At 36.3% G+C, this 13,449-nt stretch overlaps 1 protein-coding gene across 3 annotated transcripts in view; it reads left to right on the plus strand.

Annotated features, from left to right (window-relative positions):
* GPC5 (glypican 5) overlaps nucleotides 1-13,449 on the plus strand; it is a 597,183-nt gene that overhangs the window by 184,250 nt on the left and 399,484 nt on the right. For all 3 annotated transcript variants that reach the window (XM_059466144.1, XM_059466146.1, XM_059466145.1), the window contains one exon: nucleotides 8,759-8,879. In XM_059466144.1, the coding sequence (XP_059322127.1) occupies nucleotides 8,759-8,879 (121 nt within the window). The remainder of the gene's footprint in view (nucleotides 1-8,758; nucleotides 8,880-13,449) is intronic.

Below are 13,449 nucleotides of genomic sequence, written 5' to 3' on the forward strand. Positions count from 1 at the left end.
AATAAGAATTTATTTTCTCAATTTAAACATGTGACTTACCCAAGGCACCTAGTTTAAATGAAATATCAGTCTCAAAGCTCTTCTTTTCTCTTTGACAGACCTTGCAATTACTAGAACACATTTATTTTTTGAGGTGCCTTGCAGACATGTTTTGTGATGCTTTTTGGGGCATTCATTTTGCATCACATGTAAGACTAGTGTCTCTGTCCAGAAAAGAGCAACATACTGCAGGGATAGGTGCAGATAGATAACTATTACTGTGATTACCATTAATTGACAAGAAAACAAATTTCGACAGCATCTTTCGAATGAAAATTCTTCAAAAGTTCTGTAATTTTTGAAACAGTATAAAATTTGCTGTGCTAGAAGAAAGCTTTAATAAATGAATTTTCAGTATGTAGGTTACAGCATTTTTTTCTTCTGAAGAAAACGTAGCTCTTAATAGAAGTTACATTGTTTGCAAAAAAGGAGAGTCTGACTTACAGAGATCCTGTAGAGAATTTCAGATGCATAGTAAAACAATCCTTCTAAATACATGTTGCATGCATAGCAGCTGGACACCAGTTGATGCTTTCGGAAATCTCTACAGGGAAACTTGTCTGCCCAAGGAAGCCTTCAGGACATCATTAGCACTTCTCAAGGCCTATTAAGAGCTAAGTTTTGGGAGACAGAGCCAACATTAAAACTTTGGCCAGCTGGCTTCCAACCACACACAGAATCCTTTCAAAAATTTTAGTGTTCAAACTAAAATTTTCAAAAGGCCGTGATGGAATGTTGGGGTTTATGAGCTTTAGAAGAGCACAAAAATGTTTTGTGGGATTAGAACATAATGGAAATTATTGATGATAAAAGATCTTGTACTGTACAAAATAAAAAACAGGACTGTGCCACACTTGGAAATTCATTGAAATAAATACTCTAAAAGACTCTATAATATTTTATTATATACTTCAGTGTTGTTTTATTCATGTGAACCTAGTTTCAAGTAGCTATGTTAAAATGGAATATCTTTTTTAAAAACACTATTTCAAAAACATGTCACTTAGTCTTCAAATGTAGAAAAATCTTAAGACTAATCTGCTATTTTTTGTTTTCCTTTAACAAGGCAGGTCTAGTCAATGATAGAAAATTATATACCTGTCTTTTTAAAGATATGTTTTAGCCTAAATAATTATAGGAGCAAATTTTTTTTTCTGAAGCACAAACAGTGGTACAACTTTACTCTGGTTTTTTTCCACTCTCCATGTTTAACAAGTGTATATGCAATCTGTTTTTTTTAAACATATACTAAATTGCAGGTCTGAAAACACAGAAAAATTCAAATACATTTTATTTTATATTTTATTTTACTGAAATTTTTATCAATTAAAATGTATTGAAAATATCTAGGGGAAATGGGATCTCCCCTAGAATAACTACAAGTACTGTTTCTGATAGCTAGGTGTTAAGATATTTTTTACAAACTTTCTGAAGCTAATTTTGCAATATCTACTCTTAAAAAACTACGTAACACTAAAAAATAGCCAGCATAAGTAAGTTCCAAGTAGTTTTTATTATTGCAGAGATTCTTTGATTTGTTCATATTTGGTAATTAAAATCTACACCACTGAACACTCTTACTCATTTGCTGTAGCAAATGTTTATTTTTCACTTGTATTCAGGTAATTGTTAATTTCTCAATTAACATTACCCAGAATTTTGAAATGCCCAGCCGTGATGAAGATGCTAACAATACCAGATGTAAACCAGTAATTATCAGCAATCATAAAGCAAGCAAGCTGAGTTATTAAAAATCATATCCCATGTCTGAAATAAAACAAAATATAGTGGGCACACTGTGGTATTTTACCATTCTTAAACACAGTGAGACTATATAAATACAGGTGCTTGCTCGAAACTTGTAAGTGTCAACAAGCTAAGTTCTAGAATTCAATTAATGTGAGAAGCTGAACAAAACAAATCCCTTAACAAGGCCAGTACATGAAGGCTTACTTTTAAAAACTAGTGGATACAAAAAAGAAAATCCATTTCACAAAGGAGAGAACATTCTGCAGAAATTGCAGCTTGGTTACTGTATTAATGGCAGTTAAAGGATATGAAAACAGGGAAGGTAAATAAAAATACTATTTTAAAAGTTGTTTGGTCTCTCGAGCATATATTCTCATCATCTGGATCTTCTCAAAGAACCCAGTAGAAGCAAACACTTCCTTTAAAGAGTTCTCTAGCATTTCATTGCTTACTTCAAGCAGATGAGAGCCAGCATTGCATCATTTACACCAAATTGGTTTCAGATGGAGAAAATTAGGTGGATGGAGACAGACTTCACCATTGTTACCAGATGAGAAATTTGTGGTTGTTTTCTGTTTACTGTCATGAAGATTACTCTAATGCAGTAAGATCTCATTTGAGATTAAATATCACAAATGAAGATGAGAGTTCTATTGCCACAAAGTGATTAACAAAACAAGTTTTGTCAGGCAGTGTCTCTGTACAGCTGCAGCAGCTCTGGCCCCGCTGAACATCCTACAGCTGTGTGACTATCTGACACACACAGCATTTCAGGGATAAGGCCATGCAGCCCTGTGTAACCCTGTCCCAAACACAACAGTCATCTCAGTTTCATCACCCTTGGCACTTTGAGAGCTACTCAGGAATCTCTGCATTAAGTTGTCAAGTTACCCAGTTGTTACCAAGTTACCAAGGGTAACTTGACAACTAAATGCAGAGATTCCTGAGTAGCTCTTGATAGTGGCAATTGTCCCAAGCACTGAAAAGCACAAGATTCACACAGAATCAATCAAGGTTGGAAGAAACCTTCAAGATCATCTAGTCCCACTATCAAAATAGCAGCATTATTAGCATAAACCATATCCCCCAGACTCCTCTCAAACACTTCCAGAGGTGATGACTCTACCACCTCTCTGGGCAACTTATTCCAATGCCCAACCACTTTTTCAGTGATCTGGGCTTTTTTTATATCTAATCTGAACTTCTCTTGTCAGATCTTAAGGCCATTTCCTCTTTCACTTGAGACATGGCAGAAGAAACTCTCACTGCTGCCTCCTTTCAGGTAGTTGCAGAGAGCAATGATGTTCCTTCCAAGTCTCCTCCAGACTAAACAATTTCCAGACAGGTCCAATTTCCCCAGCACCTCTTTATAGGACATGTTTTCCAGACCCTTCATAAGCTTTGTTTCCTTTTTCAGGATATGTTAAAATGCCTCAATGTAGTTTTTGACATGACTGCCCAAAACTGAACGTAGGATTTGAGGTGAGGCCTCACCCATGCAGAGGACAGAGGGACAATCAGTGCTGGGCCACCTGGGCACATGCTGGCTCATGTTCAGCTGTGCATCAGCCAGCGCCCCCAAATTCCTTTCTGATGATCAGCTCTCAAACCACATTTCCTTGAGGCGATGGTGCTGCATGAGGTTGCTGTGAACCAGGTGCAGGACTCAGCACTTGGCCTGGCTGAACCTCATGCCATTGTCCTCAGCCCACTGTTTGAATCTTTCCAGATCTCTCGGCAGAGCCTTCCCACCCTCCATCAGATCAACACTCCCACCTAATTTGGTGTCATCTGTGAACTGCCTGAGGCTGTATTTGAGCCACTTCTCCCAACCATTGATAAAGGTGTTCAACAGGACGAACCCCAGTACTGATTCCTGAGGAACACCACTGGTGGCCAGAAGAAAGCTGTGACAGGTGGTGGTGGTAGCAGTTGAAAGAGATACATCAGGATGGAGTGACCAGCTAAACTTGCTAAAGTGTGGAATATCACCAGGTCTCTTGGGAGAGGCTTGACTGCCAGTGCACGTAGGGATGTTCTGGACAATAACTTTTCTGTCATAGTACACTTTTCATTACTGTAATCTCCCACGTGAAACATGGTCAAAGTACCTAAAAGTAGCTCGAAAAGGAAAATCCTAATCAGTAGCTGACCATAAACATGATGTATTAGTTGTCATCCGAAGATGTGTTATACAGATTATTTTGTGCTGGAGGGATATACATGCACAGATCTTCCTGAAGCACCACATCCAAAATGGCTGAATCATACAAGAATTTATGTATTTATTACTTCTAATAGCTTTTCCAACTGCATGTACCAAGAAATCAGTGATAGCAAATAAAGCATGATTTTCTCTTTTATCTTGAGAGAATCAAAAGTAAACCCCACCAATTGTATTCATAAATACAATAGAGAGTAATAGGTAATTTATAGGTATTTATATGAATATTCATATATTGAACTCAGAAAATGGGCACCTTGTTATTCATCATTTTAAAACATGTTTATAGAATACAAATATATTAGTTCTTGGGTTTTTTTCCTAATGCTGATGAAAATGAATAGTACTTGGGGACCAAGTCTGCCTATTAAAGTGATATGATACATTACCGTGCTTGTACAGAAATGAGCACAGATGGCGGGTCTATTATTTCTCTAGCAAGAAATTTGTCATTTTTTTTCCCCAGGATTCAAATCTGAACAACACTTGCTTAAGTCAGACTACCTCTGTGGGGATCCTTAAAATATTTTTCCCATTACTTGTACATTAGGAGTTAGAGAAACGGAAAATGATTAATGCCATATTAAAACTTTAAAATGAATGAAGTCTCTCAAACCAAGAGTCTGAGATTTTTATATTTCCCCCCACCCCCAAATAAAGGGAAACAAATTTTGCATGTAAATGTGAGTTTACAGGGATGAAGTTTTGTGTACCATGCTTAGATTCCCAATAGCCTGTTTAGCTTTGACAGATCATTTAATTTACATTAGAATACTTGAAGATGTTAGATTTTTAGACATTTGTTAATTAAACACAATTACGTGGAGTATGAAACAACTTATGAGTAATTTAAAATTTTTGTAGGCAAAAGATGCCGTTTCAAGCAGACAAAGAGTAGATTAAACATAACTATGTTGATGTTCATAATCTTACTTTTATGATAATAATCAAAAAAGCAATATTTCATAAGGTTTTGTCAATGCCTTATTATACACCCAAAGAAAGAAAAAAGGTTTTCAATCTGCCTTATGACTTGTCAGAGCATATAATTACAACAAACTCAAAGTTAAATGAGAGTTTTTAATGTCAATTGGTCAAAGCTGGATCACCTCGCAGTGAAGGCAAATTTAATACGGGTTAGGATTCCCAATAACAAGAAAAATACAAACTTGTACATTAATTTACTTCAATACATTGAGTGTACTCACATTTTGGCATTCATTACACACTCTCTCTACCACTCCTTCCTCCTCACACTTCCCCTGCTCCAACATGGAGTCCATCCCATGGCAGTCAGTTGTCCATGAACTTCTCTAACTTGGATCCTTTTTACAGGCTGCAGTTCTTCACAAGCTGCTCCAGCGTGGGTCTTTTCCACAGGGCGCAGTACATCAGGAACAGGCTCCTCCAGTTTGGGTTCTTCCAAGGACCACCTCCCAGCAAACCGGCTCCAGCACAGACTTCTCTCCATGTGGGTGTGCAGGGCTGTTTCTCTCATGTTCTCAGTTCATCTCATCCACCTCCTCTTGCTCAGCAGCTTTTTCTCCATTTTAAATCTGTTGTCACAGGAGTGCTACACCATCACTGACGTGCTTGGGCCTGGCTAGCAGTGGGTTTGTCTTGGAGCTGGCTGGCATTGGCTCCGCTCTGGGGAAAGCTTCTGGCATCCTGTCCCAGAAGCCACTCCTGCAGCCACCCCTGGGCTTTGCTTTTGCCAAGCAAACAAAATATATTTTGGGAAAAATATTCTTCCAAATCAAATTCCATTTAAATGAATCGTAATTTTTGAAATCCAGCTCTTCATTTTCCATATGTGATGGTTACTTCTGGTATGATCCTGGGGGAGAACTCACATCCAGAACCTGGAGGATCAATTTCAAGACTGAAGTCTTGGAATGTAAAATTAAAAACTCTCAAAGGAGTAAAATAATTTCAAATCTTGAATAACAACTCATCACTTCAAAAGTATAAGGATTTTTTAAAGTAGAAAAATATCAACTCCTTTAAAAGTCAAGGTGGGAATGTGGTAAATATTAGTAAATTTGATGAACCAGAAAACTTTGGAATGCGTAGTGATTATACCAATATTGAGTTCAAAGTGTTGGTATATAAGGATTGGTATTTTTTCTATTGACATAAACTTGTATGTTAATTGGGATCTTCTAGAGCCTGTAACAGACAAAAATGTCAGGAGAATGGGATGAAATATGTCAGTTTTCACAGAGCAAGGTTTGAAGAGTCTGGGGGTAGTATTTGGGAAGGCGTTAGGTGGAAAGGTGTACTGTTCTGTTGGAAAATGAAGGATAAGGAAGCCTGCAGGTAGCAGAAAGCAGGGGAAATAACAAATTCATTCTGTAAACCCTGGAAAGGATCGTGCCAGCTGTTGGTGAGAGAAGGATCAGTAGTCAGAAAGAAGGTGGAAATATGCTAAACAGCTCAGGGAAATAAGAAAAAGTAATACCAAGGTTGTTACTACCAGTAGCTATTGATCCAAATATTTGTTTAATAGACCTAAAGATGTGCTGTTATCAAGCACTAGTGTGCTAGTTGTCACTGTTTCAATGCATGTCACTTCTGCTTCAGCTTCTTACCCTACCCCACTCTCAACTGAAAAAAGGTGAAGAGGAATTTGGAGAATGTTGACTCTGAAGAGGTTGGAGAACATGATTTAAACTCCTAATATCAGGTCCACTCTCAAGACAGCATTATCCCAGCTACTTTCTTTCATGTGAAAGAGTCAGTCCTACAGCAAGTACCAGCTGTGCAAAACTTCTGATTTCATTGTAGAAATAGCTGAAAAATAAATGATAGTCAGTCTTGAATGATTCATAGCCAATTCTCAGGTGAGTGAATACGAATAAAATTGTAGTCTAGGGAGCTTTCAGCTTCTGCATGATTTATTTCTTCTTGCATGGTTAGAGAAATGATTATCATTGAATTAAGAAAAGAGAAAGGGTATTCTTTTTCACAGTTATGCAGTTCACAGGAAAATGTGCAATAGTTGGGTTTGCAGCATTTGAAAAAAAGGTGTTAATTGGAAAATTCTGAGTGACAGAAAGTGAGAACACAGATTTTGCATGCTGTGAAACAGAACAAGACCACTGGATTAAAAGAATAGACATAACCTTCAAGATTTTTTATAGTGTTATGGTGTGAAGAGAAATTTTGGTGCTGCATTAAACTAGTATGTTGAGTTAAACCAGTTGTTTTTTCTGGTCACTGCAGCATTGTTCAGGAATATATAAATAATTCCTTATTTATTTATATATTTTGTTTTATACAAATGACTGCCAAAGAATTTTTTTAAGGTTTTTATGTTTAACTGTAATTTTTTCACGCTTAGAATTATCAGAAAGTTTGCTGACCCTGCCCAAATTACTGCACTAAACAATAGCCCAAGACAAGCAGGCAGGCTGTGGATTTTGTACCCCTATATACAAAGTTTTTCCCCATCATTTCAAGCTGTCAAATGGCTCCATTGCTACAAGGCAGCACAAAAAGCTGTCTGCTGTAAATGAGAGTAACACCTTTTCAAAAATATGAGCCATTCATTTATTCAGTGTATACACTTCCTCAGGAATATCCTCAATCTCATTTAGGGTGAAATTTAAGTAAAGATCAAGGACTAAATATTGTTGTCATGTAGCAACCTTTTTTTACTGAACTGCATTCATTGTTTAGCATACATGCAAACTTTTCTGCAGAGCTAAGAGGACCTGTAATGTTTTTCATAAAACAAATTCTGCAAAATTTAAATATGCAGTGTTGTCTGCACTTATATGCAGATCTAACAGGCAGGAATTAGATTATTTCTTTACTCTGGTAAGGTTATTTCCTTTCTTTTCCTTACTGCGTAACAGCTGGCAAAATACTTTTGAGACAGAGAGCTATAGAGCTATCCTCTTATAGAGTACACTGAAAAAATATAGCATATGGAGAGTATTTGCATAATGTACAGTATCTGTGATGAGAAGCTAGATATTCAGTTTTTCTTGCATAACTTGAGTATTACATATAATATGGTAAGTTGAATGAAGAATTGCTTCTTAATAAGCTACAGAATCCTGCTCGGTGGTTAGTTTATTTACTGTATTTTAAATTTTGATGTATTATAAACAATGTTCAATGCATAACTTCTACTTACTGAAGCAGTTCTTTTTTGAATCAGCTTATATCTAGTTCTTATGTCTTTTTATATATCTACATATCAAGTACATTTTGACCATCTCTTACTTTTATAATTTATGCAATGCTAAATAATTCATGCACAATATGGTTGTTATCTTTCAATAAATATTCAGTCTGTGCATGCACTCACAAAACCACTAAAAATCTTCAGGTTTATGTCTGAACATACAGTGTGTATGGAATCTAGAGTTTGTTTTAAGACCTTGAAATGTCACACATTAAGGTAATCATCATGCTGTTGTATTTAGCAAAATCAAAATGGAGCACAGTCTTTTTGCACACACACAAAAAGACATGCACAGGGCTGAATGCTTCATGCTAAAAAATGTAGATAATTTTCCTTGTTAAAGTTTGCAGTAAACTTAAAATGGTAATAAATAACAGAACTTTATGGAATGCAGCAATTATATTTTGTTGTATTTCTTTTTGTGAAAAAAATGCGCACAAAATTAATGCATCTCCTTAAAGAGGTATGCTGGTGCCATGAGAGACAATACAAACTAGAAGATGACTCTAAGTTACTAAACCATTTTTCTGTGTGTTTCTGTATCAAACTAGCTATACGCACCGTGTGGTTGGCAGCGGAATCAAAGCTCAGTCTGCAAATCCAGAAGTAAAAGTGAAGGGAACAGATCCTGTAATAAATCAAATTATTGACAAGCTGAAACATGTTATTCAGGTAAGGAGCTTTTTCCTATGGATACAGTATAGTTCTAACTACCACTCTAGAGTAATGAAAGTGTTAATTTACTGCACCATAAAGGTTAATTCAAGTTTCTGCTGAGTGCACATCCACAGCAAAACACTAGTTGCTCTGTGTCTCACTTCACTTATTAAAAATGATTTAGTTAAAAGGCTTGCATATGGCAGATAAGTGTAGGAAGTGAGGCTCTGGTAGCTGGGCCATCTGTACCTGCGAGCACACAGCTCGGCATTGCAGTGAGCATGCAGAAGCACCAACAGGATGATTCAGGGATATTAACTGGGTGCACATGTTTACATAACAATAAGACATAATTTCCCTCTTCCCTCTTTGTTAAATCCAGGTTCTTTCTTAACTTTGTTTAGATGGCAGACAAAAAAACTAGTAAGTTTGAATGAAAATCACATGGCTGCTAAATGAAAGTTGGTGTTATTTACCTGGTATGCATATCTGTGACTTACTAAATTTAAGGCTTACAAGGAAGTCAATTCCAATGTGGCTCTGTACAGTTATATTATTGCAATAGGTTTACAGGATTACAGGTGTCTCTGGTTACATGCCACATTTATATGCACATAGTCAGAACTAGAGGACAAAAGCATAATTCTGTCGAAGAACAAGGCAACAGTTATTTTGACAACGACAACAACAACAAAAAAAAAGCTCTGTATTTCAGTTTAAAAATACAAGTTTTCACTCTGATCTGAAAGCTCACTGACCAGAAAGGTTCTACAGGCATTTTTTGTCAGTGACCCATTTAACCCAGTATCCTCTTCACTGCACTGGTAAAAGGAGAGGCTACTTAGGGAGGCCATGAAGCTTCTCACTGTTATTGTCTCAAATTCCCTTCTCTACCCCATTCCCCAAGCAAGAGAATTAGAGATATTAAATGTCTTCTTCTTGCCTAGTGCATTTATATCCACCTAAGGACTTGCTTTAATTCTGTTTTTACATCTTCTTGACAGGTTTTAAGTACAGTTTTCCACATGGTTTCTGGAGTTGAAATATTACTGATAGCTTCACAGCGAAACCTCTTGGTTCTTATATCTCTAATTGTGAACAGTAACTCAGCTCTGACAACCAAACAAAGAGTGCTGAAATAGAAAAAAGAAAAAAAACAGAAAAATTTCTTTTCCATCAGTAGTGTTGTTTTCTGGGAGAAGTAGAATTAGATTTGAAGTTCAAAGGCAATCATTATTCTTTCCTTCTTAAAAGAAATATCTTTTTTATCCCTCCAGCTTCAGCATCATGCTTTTGTCTCTCTTCTTTATTAAAATGCCATCTACAATGGTGGGAAAAATCAATGCAATTTTCACTACAAGAGATGCCACGGTTTAATTAATAACTACAAAATACTATACAAAGATAAACTTTGTAAATATTACTTGGTAAGTTCCATCTATCAGGAGTGCTTTCCTCCTTTTATAATGAAACTGCTCTGTATAGTTTATTGTGTTGGTTTCCTCTAGAGACTTGAAGTTGTGTTGTTTTCTCCTTGAGTGAGTACCTAAAAGACTGGAATAGAAAATTTCCATTATAAAGTATTTCATTTTGAGAGCTTACTTGCCCTTGTCCCTAAAGACTTGAGTGGATCTTGGGGAAAAGGACATACAATTTACATACTGAAATGCTTACTAACCTCCAAGTATATTTTCTTTCTGTGGGATAGTTTCTTTCCTTGTAGCTCTGAGTATGAAAATAGGGTCAAGGGATAAAGAGAGCATCAAAATCCTTAGAGACCTGACATATAAGTGCTTTTCCCCAGCTGAAGAAGCTGCAAAAAAGCTTTCTTCTTCACCATTTACTGCTTGGGAAAAGAAGATGAGGAGTGTAAGTTAGAGACTGAAATACAAAAGATCACCTTTTTGTCCTGTGTGATATGAAAAAAGATGAATCACATAGTAAGCTTACAATGGGGCAGAAAATAAGGGGAGCTTAATGGATTGTGGAGATGCCTCAGAGTCATACTTAAACATAACACACTATCCAAGCTGTATTTCTGAACTTCAAAATTTTAAATAGCTAATTTAGTGGGAGTAAAACATATTGGTGAAGTTTTTCAAAACCAATAATTTCTGAAATTTACAAACTGTATACTTTAATTCATTTTTAGGGTGAAAATAGCAAAAGGGCAGATATTTTTGATATTTTAGCAAAAGGGCAGATATTTATATTTTCTGCTCACATTTAATGTTAACTTAGGAAAACAAATCCAGACCAATCTGCCCTGCATACAGAAACAGATGGATTTCTTAGCATCTCCTCAGTTTTTTCCTTGTGGTTTTACAAAGGCATAAAAATCCCAAGCAAAGAATTTGCTTTAAAATATGTAAATATCCAATGTTTAAACTGTATTTTCCAGGTTGTCTCCTGTTAAAAACTTTAAATGCCTGAAATCAACCCCTGGCTGCATAAGTGACAGTATCTCTTTTCAGCAGGCTGTGGTTTCTGGGTAGTTCTCCTTTGTGAGAGGCTCACAGTAATCCTCCTTTTTCTGTAAATAGTGGATTTACCAAAAAATCAATAGAAGTTTTTGATTCTGTTGGACCCCAATGCCTGTAATCTGAGCCCTGGACTCCACAGGTTCGTATTCACAGCAACAAAGTGAAGTTACAGGAACTGATATGAACCAGTCAGTGCTGAATATGGCTTGAAAAAGTCACCTTCTTCTGTAAAACTCCTTACTTGTACAGACTAGTACTTTCGAGAGTTTTAAATGATGGACCCTTCTCATTCATTTATCTTCTTGGCAGGCAAATTATGGGTTCAGTGCATATCATTTTTATGTACTGCAGTCTGCAACTATCACTCTAATAGGTAATCAAGATAAGCAAAGTCAGTTTCATATGGTGTAAACAGTAATGGGAATTATTTTCCTTTCTTCCCCAATAAGTTAAAACCATGCTTAATTCATCATTCCTGCAAGTACAAATACTGAGGTTATGAAGTAAATATGATATTTTGGAGCTGTGATTACAGACAATTGGATCTTGGTCTTTCCGGTGTGTTTCTTCTTTCAGAAGAGAATCTCAAAAGAATACTGCTTTTGAAAGTAATTGACATTACTTGGAGCTTGTATTTACAAGTTAAATAAAGTCTTCCTCATTTTAGGAAATCTTGCCGTGGCAGAAGATACCCGTATGTCTGCCTGTCTAAATTAGGCAGACCAAATCTCCCTCTGGAGATCTCCAGAGGCACCTACCATTAGTGACTACACTGGAAATTTGAATGCTTCTCTCAGGATAAATGATTTCCAATTTCTCGGTGCAGTAAAAGGCATGTCTGAACTTATTTGGAGAAGATCCTATCTTGCACTGCTATACCACTAGAGTGCTAGCTGATATGCATAAAATAATATTTACCTTCTCCACAAAGGGCTGAAAACTGTCCCTAATGGAATTGATGCTTACATTCCTTAAAGGAGTAAATGCCATTACTTCATATGACATTAAATGCTGGCGACAGTCTAATTTTTCCTTTACTACTTGTCATTATTATTGCATGGTGAACGCTCTGTTTCACCATGCTGCCATTTGCCCATTTACCTGTCTCAGAAAGTTTGCAAAAATAGTGAGATGAGACTTTGTTTTGACACTGATTGGGCATGTTAACAACTAAATTTTCCATCTGCATTTTTTAAAGCTTTTATCAATGTACCACAGCTCAGTCAAGTTAATGTGTGTTTTTGTAAGAGCTGTTCAAGTATGAATTAGAAATTGGGATGGAATATATTACCTGAATCCTCATCTGCTCCTACAAAGAACCATGTTTTGAAATCATTCATCCACAGGGTGTGGCATTTGTGCCTACTTACTTACGATAACCACCTAATAGTTAAAACCTCCCTGCCTCTTAAACTACTGCCAACAGCTGTATACATGTCACAAATTAGACATTTCAATTACTTTTTTACTGACTGAAATACAATTCTTTCTCATGGAATGAAGGAATTCTCAAGAGTACAGCATTAGACAGACACATAGTTTGACCCAGTCTTCGGTGACACCTTCTTGGAGTCTCACTTTCTAAACTTTTCTTTCCCTTTCTCTTCCTAAATGCTTTTTGTTGATATAGCGTAACCTGCAGTGTGTACCTTTCAATAACAGGTAAGTGGGAAGCCAAATTTCAGTGCACTTTCTGCAGCAGCCATTCAGCATTCACTGGTATTAGAATTGCTTTCAGCTGTGTTTGCTCCTAAACTGCCTATTTATTTTTTGTTGCACTAGGAAAGACTTCCTCACGAGTTTGTTCTTTATTTCATATTACAAATGCATATCTAAATGTTAATTTTACCTTAGATTTTGGTTTTATTTGGGTTTTTTTTACACTTTTTGGTTTCATCCAAAGTTAGAACAAATCTGCAGGTAAAGAATAGCTCAGTATGTTGATTGTGTTAATTTTTTTCCCCCAGTGATTTGTTGGCACTGCTTCTTTTTAAAATTATTTATTTCTGGAAGAAATACAATGCTATTGTCTTTTTGAAAGCAAACTCTTGAACATATTCTTGTTTTGGCAAGGCATGATAGTAGAGTACTAGTGCTGTAGG

This window comes from Ammospiza nelsoni, chromosome 2, assembly GCF_027579445.1.
Source record: "Ammospiza nelsoni isolate bAmmNel1 chromosome 2, bAmmNel1.pri, whole genome shotgun sequence".
Taxonomy (NCBI): domain Eukaryota; kingdom Metazoa; phylum Chordata; class Aves; order Passeriformes; family Passerellidae; genus Ammospiza; species Ammospiza nelsoni.